Source organism: Condylura cristata, unplaced genomic scaffold, assembly GCF_000260355.1.
Source record: "Condylura cristata isolate star-nosed mole 26May11 unplaced genomic scaffold, ConCri1.0 scaffold00003, whole genome shotgun sequence".
Lineage (NCBI taxonomy): Eukaryota > Metazoa > Chordata > Mammalia > Eulipotyphla > Talpidae > Condylura > Condylura cristata.
In genome coordinates, this window is record NW_004567104.1 from 72,959,784 (window position 1) to 72,973,753 (window position 13,970).

At 43.9% G+C, this 13,970-nt stretch overlaps 1 protein-coding gene across 1 annotated transcript; it reads right to left on the reverse strand.

Annotated features, from left to right (window-relative positions):
• Positions 1-5,782: 5,782 nt before the first annotated feature.
• Positions 5,783-8,101, reverse strand: DNAJC28 (DnaJ (Hsp40) homolog, subfamily C, member 28). The gene is given in 3 exon segments (XM_004675355.2): positions 5,783-6,002; positions 6,005-6,977; positions 7,834-8,101. Coding segments are annotated over 2 exon segments (966 nt in total). The 5' UTR covers positions 6,947-6,977; positions 7,834-8,101; the 3' UTR covers positions 5,783-5,978.
• Positions 8,102-13,970: the final 5,869 nt, after the last annotated feature.

The window sequence follows — 13,970 nt, forward strand, 5'->3', positions numbered from 1 at the left end:
CATCTGCCTGTTCTGCTCCCCACTCTGTCTCTGGTGAATCCTCTCACCCTCCGCATCTCTGGCCTGTACCCCAACTCTGTATGAATAAATAAATAAATCTTTAAAAAAATTATTTATTTATGCATTGAATTACTGGGTGTAAGCCAGAGGTGCAGGGGCGGTGAGAGGATTCACCAGAGACAGAGTAGGGAGCAGAACAGGCAGACTGACTGAAATACACTGCTGAGGGGAGCAGCAGGGAGATTGGAGAGGTCTGCTGAGCCGTACACATGGGTTAGCTCCCTGGATGAGATGGCAGTCAGGCCACAGGCCACAGTGGTGATAGGCATGATAGTGTGACACTTACCCCCAGGACACAGGGGAGGCCCACATGTGATCTTCTACTCTTCTGCTTAAAGTCCCCTCCTAGGTGAAGGCATATTGAGACAAGTTTCCGCAACTTCAGGAAGTTGATTGAAATTGGCAAGATCAGCTTCGAAATGGACTCTCCTAAAAGAATTGTACAGTTACTTTTCCACAAATCTAAAAAATAACGAAAACTTCTATTTACCATTCTGTTAGCACGAAAGCATCACTTAATACTTAAAATAAATTGCTCATCCAGGCCTGCTGGATTTATTACATATCATCTCTCATTGAATCCTCATAATAACAGATCATTATTCTAATTGACTTGAGAAAAAATCTGTAGCTTGGTAAGTTTTGGTCATTTACTCAAGATCTTATGCCTACAAAGCAGCAGAGCTGAAAAGTTCAGCAGAAACCCCGTGCCCTGTGCACATTCTAAAGCCACAAATTGCCTGGGATCACATCTGTATCAGTCACAACTCCGGGTTTTAGCTTCAGTCCCTGTTCTGGCTGGAGTAGGCAGAAAAGGGATTTATTAAAGAGCATTGCAACTTTGGGGAGCAGTGGAAAATTCCAGGAATGATGCCTCAAACCACACTGAACCTGGTGAGGAAACCACGCTGGCCTTGTGAGAAAACCACACTGGCCTGGTGAGAAAATCACTGAAGCGTCTGAGACAGCTAACTTGCTTTCCAAGCCAGAGCTTGACTGCTCTGCCTGTTGGTGTTGATGCCACTCCTGTTCCTGGAGCTGTACCTGGCAACCTCCATTGAGCTACCTGCACTTGCTCAATGGGACCTCCAAAGAACCAATGCATCTGCTTCTTCCAACACTGCATTCTGAAATGAGTCTCGGGGGGTCAGGACTTGTTGGCAGAACTTAGGTCACATGCCCATTTCTGAGCCGATTGAAGAAAATTCGGAACCTTTTTTTCTGCTGAGATCAAAATCAAAGACCTGATTTCCTGTGCTAGGAATCTCATCCTCCCCAACGAGTGATGCATGCCTCCATCAATATGGGTCATTGGGAAAACGGAACTCAGCCGAAAGCACAACTCTCATCATTGAAGCAGAACCCTGGGACGGTTGACCAGAATCAAAGTCTCAGTGATGGTACGACAACATTTATTAATCGAGGTGAAGACTCAGACTTGAGTCTGACAGAATTGGTTCTGTGAGAGCTGCTTAGACCGAAACAGCTTTAAGTTCAGTTTAAATACCTTGTGCACAGTAGCCTACAGGGAAAAGAAGAGATCTGGGCTCTCCCTGGTGGCGCAATGGTTTAAAGCACCACTTATGAAGCTCTCCGAAGCCACTGCAGTGCAAGCTCAATATCCAGCCAGGGAGCCCACACACCCACCCACCCCCACCCCCCCACCCCCCCCACACACACGGCACAGCGTGGCAGACCTCTCCTGACCTGGCCGCTGCTCCCCTCAGCAGTGTACTTCCTCGATCTGCCTGTTCTGCTCCCCACTCTGTCTCTGGTGAATCCTCTCACCCACAACACCTCTGGCCTGTACTCCAGTTCTGTAAACATAAATAAATCTTTTTAAAAATACTTAAAACAAAAAAGATCTTTTGATTTCCTAAATTATCTTGACCCAAAGAAATGTTGATGTTACCATGTGTAGAGGAGGGCAAAGCCTGGGCTTCCATAATTTTCTGACTCCTAAAAAGTACACTGTGAGGGCCCCAAGGCTAGGTCTCCCCTATTAAAATCTTCTCTAGCTGGCTCCTTGGTCCTCAGGGGAGGCTGGAGGCGTTTACCCACAGGGAGTCCTGCTGCTATTCAGACAGGACAGAGCCTCTGTGGACCCTGCAGGTGGCTTTGTTCTCTTACCTGTTAGAGGTGGCAGTGATGGTGGGGGCCACACATTCACAGGCTCAACTGGGCAAATCGTGGTGTAAACTGAATAGAAAATCCAGAGAAACGTAGGTTCACTTACAGAACGAGACTAGAGTGGAGCAGCCTAGATGTAAATGCCAAGACTGAGTCAGCGCTTCTCACTGGAAGGTCCCCAAAGTGCTCAGGCGGGACTCCTGCTCTGAGTAGGTAGCTTCTAACAACGACACCTGATGGGGTGTATTTAGTTGTTTCTGTCCTGGTGAGACCTGCAGGTAGGGTTGGCATTTGGGGGACATGACATCATCTAGGGAAGAAATGGGTCCTTGCACAAGTGGCCAGGCCTGTGAAGTTGGTCTGGCAGAGAAGGAAATCCCAGTCTCTAGACCTTGCTTTCCAAGTCTAGTTCTGGAGAGTGGAGTCATCCTAGGGCACTTGAGAGCTGGCCAGAGGAACAGGGTGATGGGCTCCCCCATTCCACAGCAGGTGGGAGGCCAGGCTCATGTGCAAAGTGCAAAGGGCCCCAGATCATCCCATCGTCGGGCCTATCTGCCCTCCCTTGGGTTCCCTGAGTCTTAAGTGAAGTTGGATGTTCCAGTCTGGTATTAGCCAAGACAAGAGATATTGTGACATTAGTGGTATGGCTGGAGGCCATAGAAGAGGTTGTCTGTGTCCTCTGCCTGGAGCCAGGGAGATGGTGTCGACAGTAAAGCAAAGTGCATATCCTAGGGACCCCTGGGGCCGCAGGGGCCATTTACTCCCTGTAATTACTGATTTCTGCAAATCCAGATGACATAATGGTGGATTCCCTTTCGAGTCCACAATCACCGTGTTCTGAATGAACAGAACACTGTTGAAAAAGAAAGGCAGTACTTCTAGGGACAGGCAACTCACCAGCATTGTCCTAAGAGGTACTCGGAGTGACCCAATGGGGGGCTGATGCCGAGTGATGGGGACCCTGGCAGTTGGTATCAGGAATATCAGGAAGTTGTATGAGGCAGTAACAGGGTCCAGCCATATAGAGACAAGGTGTAGGTGACTCCCATCTGCGGGGGAAGGGGGTATCCCCACAAACAAGGCTATCTCTGGGGGTACCACAAAGCAAATGAATAAAAATACAATCATTCTATCAAGGAATTTAAAACTACAGTCCTGAGATACCATCAACTCTGCTCCAGCCTCACACACTCTAGAGAGCAAGAGCAAAAGCCTAATCTCAGCCGGGAGTCAAAAACCACAGTGATTTGAGGCTCTGTCCTCAGGGTATTGGATGAGTTTTATTCCTGGAGTTAAAAGAAAGGAGCTTCTCAGTGTGAGGAGGTCAGAAATCTGAGTTACCACCAGCCCTGAAAGGCTGACAAAGAAAGTTAGAAGGTGAAAAATTAGGAGGGAAGGTAATGCTGCTTCCTAAGGTAAGTGTCAAATTCCACTTCAACAAACACTGAAAAACTGGCCAAAACCCTTTCTGTTGGCCTGGAATGTGTTTACTTAAGTAAATCTGTTTCACATAAGAGAACTTGCCCTTTTAAGAATAATCTGGGCCTCTCCCGTGGAACAATGGGTTAAGCAGCAGCATGAATAAGCTATGCAGCACGATGAAGCTGTCCACAGCAGCCACTGCAGCAGGAGTTTGGTCCCTAGCCAGGGAGCTGACCCAAAGGAACAGTGACCCTCCTGTCTTGCCCGCTGCTCCCCTCAGCAGTGTACTTCGTAGATCTGCCTGTTCTGCTCCCCACTCTGCTCTGGTGAGTGAGAATCCTCTCACCACCCCAGTTCTGTGTGCACAAATAAATAAATCTTAAAAAAACAACAACAACAACAACAACAAATGAGAACAATCTGTTGTCATTTTTATATCAACCACAAAAAACATTTGGGTGGTCAACCAAGGTATGGCTATGATTCTCACTAGTACTTAGTGAAACAATAGACGACTGATTGATTGTTAAAATTAGCTTTATTAATTATGAATATAGACAACATTTACAAAACATAAAGTGTGCTGTGCTGAAACTAAGAATTCTCTAGGGTTTGCTGGTAACCCTCTCCTCCCATTACGAATATTGACAATGGTTTCCTTCATATCTGTTGCCACAGGGCCATGAGGAATCACACATCTCATTTCCATCTTTAAGGAGACTCACAGACTCGCAGCCTTCTGAAATGGTTTAGGACTACAGCCCTTGTTATAACACTGTACTTAACATTCTTCACAAGTGTGTTTAGGTTAACGCTATCATCGTGTAGGCCAAATGATAACTCACTCCATAAAGTAACCACTGGGTATTCCAGTGAGTGCTCCAGAAGCTAAACAGCAGTGAAATTTCCTTTTAAAAGTGTCACATACTTTACAAAATAACCTTTTGGGGTATCAGAGCCACACTTCTGAACCCTTCTGTAACACAGCCCTCTGGAGTAAATAACAGACCTGTCCCTTTCGCCCATTCTGCAGATCCTCCTCATTGCCCAGTTCTTGGTTAAAGCAACAGATGAGACGAATCTAAAAAGTGAGCTTTTCTGACAGTGGATGGCAGGCAGCAATCTCACGAACGTCAATCTCTTGCCACTAGTCAAATGTGCAAACCAGCACAAGATGCAGACATTTCATCCTTATTAGAGACTCCTAAGACAAAGAGTTGGATCACTAAGGCAGTAAATTGAGATATTCATATTGCTGGAAAAATCTCAGGGGAGTTTGATACACACGTGGCTGAGAGACTTCAGGTTGATTTATATCAACCTAATATTTCAATCTCGGGCTAGAAATGAAGCCAGATGGGAAATCTTGTTTCCTTTAAGCCCAGTGATTTTTTTCTCACCTCCAAAAGGTCAGAAAATATACTCACACACTTTAAAAGGTCTACTCTTGAGTGGCTAAATCAGCTATTGTGATGGATTGGTTTCTACAGCTGATGCATTGTGAAGTTAGGCAGGAAAACTTAACATCCACGTTTTGATTTTTTTTTTTCTTTAATCAGGGCTCAAAGAGAAGGCCCTTATTTCAAAAAGAAGAATGCAGGAAATCCATTAGACTAATTTCCTGATCTTAACACTTCCACCCAGATAGTGTCCCAAAAGTCTTAGGACAGTTTTGATCTTTACTAACCTCAGGTGTAAATGCACCAAACTCATCAAAAAAAGCACACATCATATGGAGGTTTACTTGCCTAATTTTCATACCTCTTTATGGACTTTTGATAGTTTTTAGACTGTACTACTCCCATTGAATTACCTGTGTTTGAAGATAGCAAACAGCAACTAATTTGAAGTTCACAGAGCTTAAAAACTGCACTAGGACTTTTGGAATACCTGGTGGGATTCCCAATCTATGTTCTAACTCATTTTTTCTCTGCTACTGAAACTCTGAAATGGATCAAATTGTCTTCTCAGAAGTCAGTTCTCTTGCTGTATCCTCAGAGGATGTAGTGGCCGGCTGGGCCTCTCTGGGTCAGTTTCTCACACAGTGGGAGATGTGATTCGTTTCCTGAAAAGTTCAGAGGCAAAGTCTTGTGTTACAGCAATAAATCTTGATGTGTGGTGTCAATCCAGATGAATATAACTTGGGGCAGTCCTGTGACAGAGAATATAGAAACGGTCATATTTTAATAAATTTCCACACATTCATCCAATTGAAAAATCCTGCCTTGACTTCAGGTGTTTTTTCCCCTTCTCTCTGATCAATATCACTTGGGTTTTTATCTATGACTTCTTTTGATTTTATGAGGGTCTCATATATTTCCTGAGCTCTGACAATTTCTTTTTGTGCATTAAAATGGACTTTCTGCCTAGTCAGGAGAGGAACAATTAAATTGAAATCATTAATTCGCTTATTTAGTTTTCTGATGTCTTCTTGAAACTGCTCACAAATTTGGCTCCACTTCTTCTGTTCAGTTGGTGTCATTGGGTTCCCAAGTCTTTTCCTTGACGCTAAAATTGCCTCTCTGAGTTGCTCAATAGTATCCTTTATTTCCTTCTGCATTAAGATCCATTCTGGCTGGTATCCATTATCTATCAAAATTCTGTTCAGGTTGTGAGTCATGGGGTCAATGTATGAACAGCCAGAGAACTTTTTTAGAGGTTTTCCTTTCCCACTGAGATTATCAAAGTCTCCTTTTGCCATTGATTCCTGAATGAGATCCTCTACTAAACGCTCTATTGCTTGAGTTATTTTTTGTTCTTTACTCTGTCTTACATCTTTAACAGTTAAACTATCAGCAAAATACTGTCTTTGTAGTTTCTGCTTTTGATATTCCATCACCTGTTCAGTTGCACGGTCTGCTCTAAATTGCCTATATTGCTTCTCTCGTTGACTTGGCGTTCCAAAACCAACACCCTCAAAACTTAAGTAATGCCGGTGTTGGGGTGTTTTATATTTGAATTGATCCTCTTCTTCTGCTTCTTCTACTTTATTCTTTCTGGCACTTGTTTTTTCTGTCACATGAGAAAGCACCTTCCTATAAGCTTCTTCAATCTTTATAAATGTTGCAGAATCAGCAGTACCAGAGCCACCATCTGGATGATACTGCTTGGCAAGCTTCCGGAAAGATTCCCTGACATCATCTGCAGAGCAGCCTTCTTCCAGATTCAGCAGCTTATAGTATTCTCTGATCTTCTTTTTGGATTTATGAGTGGATATCATTCTATTTCTAATACCACCAAAGTATGGAAACATTTTCAGTCGATGAGGAATCAGTGAAGCATTTATCAGATGAGATCTTAAGATCTGAGCCATCATAACATACATTGAGTTCATTCTTGTGCACAGAGTCTTCCCTAATAGTGATCTAGAAAATAACAATAAATACAAGGTGAACAAAACTGCCATATCAGTTAATTTAATATTTTCAGCAGCAAGAAAGAAATTACAAGTAAAGTAACGGACAATGTTTTCCAATGTTCCTTCCAGGATTCTTATGCTATATTTCACTTACGTTAACAGAGAAATGGAAGTTGATGATGTTTAGTATTAACATATTGTTATATAATCTGAATTCTACTCCTCACTAACCACAGAATTTTCGAGTCAGCAAGTTCTCAGAGCTTATCCAATCTTCTCATTTTATGTCAAAATGTAGGCCCACAAGATAGTTTACAAGGTTAACTGTGGAAGGGATAGCAAAATGGTTAGGTATAGGGCACAAGGAGACGCTTGTTTAACTGTCTGCATCCCCAACACCACTATTTCTTTCATTAGTATCATGGTCTTCGTCGCCTCCAGGAGTCTTCTCATCCTAAGACTTATATGAAACGATGGAAGACATGACTTATATGACAATAGGTTGAACCGAACAACTATCCCAACGGCTTTATAATATACAGCTTGTTGGGAAGGAGCTATTTGCTACCTGCTGGGATAAGCAAGATGAAAATGAGCCCTCCAGAATGTTTGCTGTTTTTCAATAACGCATTGTCCAGTTGAGACGAAACACCTGACCATCGATAAGGGCACTGAAATGCTGCTGGAAGTGGTGACGTGTGAAAAATGAACGTGAACTCCCGGGGACCCCAATTTTCTGGACAACAGGGGTCAATAGCTTTTAGAGTGAGTTGGGACGCGGGTGGATAAGCCCACCGCAGCAGGCATGTGGGAGGGGAGGGGTCAGCCTCGCCTCCGAATGCCCCGCCCCGCCCCCTACTCACCTTCCCAGACTCGGGGAAGGGGCTCGCTGGCTCCCGCCCCCATGCTGCGCCTCTGCGCATGCGTACACTGTTCGTCCTTCACTCCCTAGGCGCCCGCCGGGTTAGACCATCTGCCATTTTCCACTCAGAAGACCTGCGGAGGTCGTGTCGAACCCAATCGGGAAAGGTGCCCTACCTTCCCAGGAAAGTCAAGAAGCTCTCTTAAAGCGAGCTCTACCGAGAGGACAGAGGCGGGAGGCTTCGGGAGGCTCCCTCCTGCCCCCGGGGAGATAGGCTCCGCCTTCGCCCCCACCTCGAGCGGAAGGTGGTTTGGTCGATTGGCATTATGGGAGATGTAGTTCGCGGGGGGAGAGCGGTGCGCGCCTGCGCGTGCGAAGGCCACGAGGCGGTGCGGACGGCGCTGCGGCGTGGAGGCAGGTGTGCGCAGCTTAAAGTGTGCGGAGTGCGACTTGTGACCTTTGCAGTCTTAGTGACTTGGAGGGCGACGGCCAGCCGTAGCTTGTTTTGGGGGGTAGGGAAAGACGAACCCTCTCTCCCAACAGGACCTGGACAATCTCTTCTGGTGTTGTCTGGGGGACTCCTGCGCAGACGTGACCCCTCTCGCTAACCCGGCTGGAAGGAAACCTGGTGGTTCACTACGTCGAGCAAATACTTAGCAGCTCCAATGCCAGGCGTTGGGAGGGGGTGAGGGTAGTCGGGGACACGATCAAAATGGGGACCCCTAGGCTTTAAGTTCAGGCATGGGGCTGCATTATTTCCCCGTCCTTTACAATTAAAAAATGTGTTTATTTAAAAAAATAAAATAAAAAGGGGCCCTCCCTGGTGGTGCAGCCTATTACCGCGCAGCCTCTGCAGCACGAGTTCTATCCCGACCAGGGAGCTGACCACGTGGCGCGGCAGACCTCTCCCGACCCGCCTGCTGCTCAGGCGGTGTATCCATCTTTCTGCCTGTTCTGCTCCCCACTCAGTCTCCGGTGAAGACTTTCATCCTCTGCACCTCTGACCTGTACCTCAGCTCTGTATGAATAAATAATCTTTTTTTTTATATAAATAAATCTTAAAAAAAAATGCTAAGCGAGTACTTAGCATATAAACCTTTTTTTTTTTTTGGCCAGGTGTTGTGGTAACTACTTTATATCCTTAGTCATTCCAATGCCCCATGAGAGAAGTGCTGCTGTTTCCCGTTTTTGCATATGATGAAACAGTTTCATCAAAATAATTACGCAATGTATGTTAACCACTTGGCACAGTGCCTAGCACGTTGAGCGTTGTTTTTTTTTTTTCTACGACTATATCTTATAAAAAAACAAAACAGAAATAGGTACTAGTGTGTCTAAGTTTCTGAGTTATAAGTTTGTTACTTTAAGTGTAACAGCACAGAAAAAGGTTTAAATTCTGCTTCAGATGGGATTTCCTTTGTGGAACCTACTTTGAGCCGAAGACACTCCTTGTCTCTAATGGCGGTGTTGAGACTTCTGGGTGAAATACAAGCAGGCTGACTCAGCGCCCAGCTTCTCATCGGCAGCCACAAAGAACGCGGTTCCGCTTCTTGATCCTGTCATTCGCCCCTACACTCTGACCCTGGTGCACCAAACCTCGGATAGCCACTTGGTTATGGATCCAGGTCATGTTTCATATTTCTGAATAAATGCCTCTGTACTAAGTTATAATCTGTTTATTTCAAAGTGGGCGTAAAGTTGAGTGTTTTAATTGAAGGTATATTGTACCGATGTCTGGGACATCAGGTTCAATGGGTCAGGCAGTGAACATTAAAGAACTGAAAGAGAATAGTGTATTACAGGTTTTAATTCTTCCAGTCAACATCATTTCCATAACATAATGGGGGGGTACATAAAGATGGTTTTTAAAATCTACATTTTACAAATTACTCATGACAAATCTCATTTTTGATGTTTGAGTCTTACAAGTGATCACTTTTTTTAAAAAAAACTTATTTTTTAATAAATGATGCAACAGGTTAGGATACAACACTGCAAGCTAGTGGCCACTGCTTCAGTGTGAGTTCGATCCCTGCCCCAGAGGTGACCCACATGTTGCAGCAGACCTCTTCTGTCTCACCCACTGCTCCCCTCAGCAGTGTACTTCCTCTGTCAGGCTGTTCTGCTCCCTCATCTGTCTCTGGTGAATCCTCTCACTACCTCTGTGCCTCTTGCCTGTACCCCAGTTCTGTATACATAAATAAATCAAGCTTTAAAGTACAAAGATTTATTTTATATATGCAGAGCTGGGTATAGACCAGAGGTGTGGGGGGTGAGAGGATTCACCAGAGACAGAGTGGGGAGCAGAACAGGCAGATGTATTGAAATGCACTGCTGAGGGGAGCAGTGGGCGAAACAGAAGTCTGTCACGCCACATGGGTCACTCCCTGGCTGGGGCTTGAACAGCTTCATGCTGCAGTGGCTGTGGACAGCTTCATAGTGGTGCACTCTAACCTGTTGCGCCACCTCAGAGGGCTCACAAGTGATCACATTTTTGGTGTGAGTAGTTACCTGACTTGGTTAAGATGGTAATTCACAATGGTAGGATTAGAACTGTAAATCTACTTCTTTTTTCAGTTTCAATTTTATGGTGATATTCTATGCATATAAAGGGTGAGTTGAAGTCAGCTGAGTTTCCCCTCATTTTATATGAAGATGTGGTCAAAAGATCAAACTACATCTTTAGCTGCAAAGTGTAAACTAGCAAACCTACTTGGATTATTCTTCTCATATATGCGAGGGAGGCAATTTCTGGCATTGGTTCAGCTACCAGTCTTTACCATTCTCATTCTCTTTTTTCCAATAAAATTTTTTCCTGAACCTTATGAAAATCGTTGCATTCCTCACATCCCTTGACCCCAAAGTACTTCAGTATTTATTTCTTCAAACTAGGACATTTTCTTAAATCCCCCTAGCAGTGTGACAAACTGTAGCTTTAACATTGATCCAGAGTTAATTTACAGTTTGTGTTTCACTATCACCAGCTGTCCTCATGACAATTCAAAAGAGCACAGACTTTTAAGTCAGCCACTCCAATGAGCAGAAAAAGCACAGCATTCTTGTTCATTTTGGTTTTGGACAGAAAGTGGTTACCATTTTTAAAAGGTTCTCAACTTTAAAGAGGGTGGTGACATATAATCAGTAGTCCTACTGATTATATGAATATGTGTACAAAAGATGAAATTCAGAGTCAGAACCAAACACAGTATTCTGTGCTTTTTTAAATGTCGGCACCATTGTTTCTTCTGTCTACTTTTGGGCCTTCGCAAGATAAGTTGTTCCTGCCACCCTTCCATAAGTCACCCAGCTAGAGTTGAGTGTGAACAGAATACAGAAATGCATCTTTGGCCTTTTTTTAGCCTCAAAGTTCACTCATCAGGAAAAACAGTACTAGTAACTACATCTCTCTGCTATTCTGTATAAGCTCTGTGTGGAAAACCTATCCTCAATACCATGCCCCTGTTCATCCACTCACTTCCTACTTGTCTTTCAAGTTGTGGTGCAGGCCACTTCCTCCAGGAAGCCTTCCTTGACTACCTGCCCTAGGTAACCCTACCTGCACCTCCTATAGAACACTGCCATTTTTCATCACACATCACTTTATACTAAAACAACACATTTATTTGCCCATTTCCCTCTAGATGATTATCTCTGAAAATGTAGTGGTGGTGTCTTATTTTTCATTTCCCCAGCTCATAACATAATGCTGTACACATAGCAATGTGTGATGAACTGATCAGATCGATAGCCCTTCTTTGAGAAGGAACAGATAGTAAGGTAAACTAGCTTGTTTGTTATGATTGATTAATCAATTTTTAAAGATTTATTTATGCATACAAGAGCTGTGGTGCAGGCCAGAGGTGGGGTGAGAGGATTCACCAGACTAGGGAGTGAGGAGCAGAACAGATTGACCTACTGAAATACATTGCTGAGGGGAACAGAAGGCAGATAGGAGAGGGTCAGCTTCCTTGGCCGGAGATAGATGGAACTAGTGTTCCAGTGGCAGCAGATAGCTTCACAGTGCTGCTACTTAACCCTTTGCACCCCCAGGGAGGTCCCAACATCATTATTTAATACATTTAATTAATTGAAGTCCAGAGTCTTTAAAAAATATGTTCAGTTTTCGGACCACCTTAAGGATATGTGATGATTAAAATCAACATGTTTGAACTTCGATTTATCATCTTCCAGAAAAGTGTAAGTATGATTTCAAGTTTATTGGCTGGGATGCAGTATAATCTTACACATAGGACTGGTTTTATTTATTTTTTTAAAAGATTTATTTATTTGTGCATACAGAACTGGGGTACAGGCCAGAGGCTCAGGGGCGGCGAGAGGCTTCACCAGAGACAGAGTGGGGAACAGAACAGGCAGATCGACGAAGTACACTGCTGAGGGGAGCAGCGGGTGGGTCAGGAGAGGTCTGCCACGCCATGTGGTCACCTCTGGGGCAGGCGGGGATCGAACTAATGCGGAGGCGGCTTTAGATTCTCAGTGCTGTGCTTTAACCTGCTGCGCCACCAGGGAGGGCCTCACATAGGACTGGTTTTAAATGAAAGTATGTTGGATGGATGTCTCCTAGTTCAGAACATCTTATTCATGATTCTGTTAAGCAAGGTAGTGGAATATTTTGAAACAAATTTCCCCATAAATGGGATAATAGACAGTTCACAAGAATTTCATCAGCACACTAAAACCTAATGATTACTTGTGCTGTGAGTGGGTAGAAAACAGATACGATATTTTAAAAAGTTGCTAATAAACAAACTCCCCTACTTTACAGATATATTAACTCTTTACTGAGTGACTGCAAGTGCTCGGCTCTGCCCCAGCAACCTCTTCTCTATGCACTCACAGACGAAATTTAACACTTTTGCAAACGCAAGTGAGGGCCCTCTTTTAATCCATCTGCTGATTCTGTGATAACTGCAGGGAAGTTGTTTTATTTCCATCAGTTCTGGTGCCATAGTAACTAAAATCACACTTCTCTGGAGATTGACTTAGTGCAATGTGCACCCTAAAAACATGGTCCAGTGATGTTTGCAAATGTTATTTTCTGAAGCTGAATTCCTAGAACCACCACCAATGTGCTTTCTTCTCTTGGCTCCGTTTCCATTTGTCACTATATTTTGTCAAGGAAGAATTTATATGGGGAATATTGATTTTAAAAGAAAGGAGTCAGAGGGCCCTCCCTGGTGGCGCAACGGGTTAGGACACAGCACTACAAGCTAGCCACAGCCGCTTCAGTAAGAGTATGATCCTTGGCCTCAGAGGTGACCCACAGGGCGCGGCAGACCTCTCCTGACCCACCTACTGCCCCCCTCAACAGTGTACTTTGCCCATTTGCCTGTTCTGCTCCCATCTCTGTCTCTGGTGAATTCTCTGATCACCACTGTACCTCTGGTCTGTACCCCAGTTCTGTATGCATGAATAAACAAATCTTTAAAAAAAAGATGGGAGTCAGATTAATAGTACAATACTCTGAGAGTCTTACTCTGAGAGTCTGGGGGGGGGTTGGAAAAAGGTTGCATGGAAAAAAGATTTGCACACATTTGGATAATTTCCCCTTTTCTCTCTTCCCAGTTGGGATGACGAGTTACTGAACCATCCTACGGTGACTAGTAGGGTTTGTGGGACTTTGCAAATGGTAGACTGCCTCTCCCCACGGGGATGCTTAATTTTGAGTTTTTGGCATTGAATTAATGTAGCCGGATCCCCTCCATTTTGCAACAAAAAATCTCCCCTAGACTAAAACTTAGCACTAAGTGGAATTAAACCCTAATCACCCTGTTCTCTCATCCCTCTATCTCCTCCTCATGATAAGCATTTTATTTCACAATTCAAAAACAGTTGTTCATTCAAGTTGATTTTATAACCGAAAGTTTGTACCTTGTTAAAATTTTTTGTTTTGTTTTAGTATTTGTTAAGAATTTATTTGTGCTCCTTTTAAGGAAGGTCACTTAGTTTAAAAAAATAATAGTTTATTTTTACATCATTTTGTGCATTTTTTCATCTCAATTTAAAATATGTATTTTTAAAGATTTATTTATTTGTGCATACAGAACTGGGGTACAGTCCAGTGGTGCAGGGCCGGTGAGAGGCTTCACCAGAGACAGAGTGGGGAGCAGAACAGGCAGA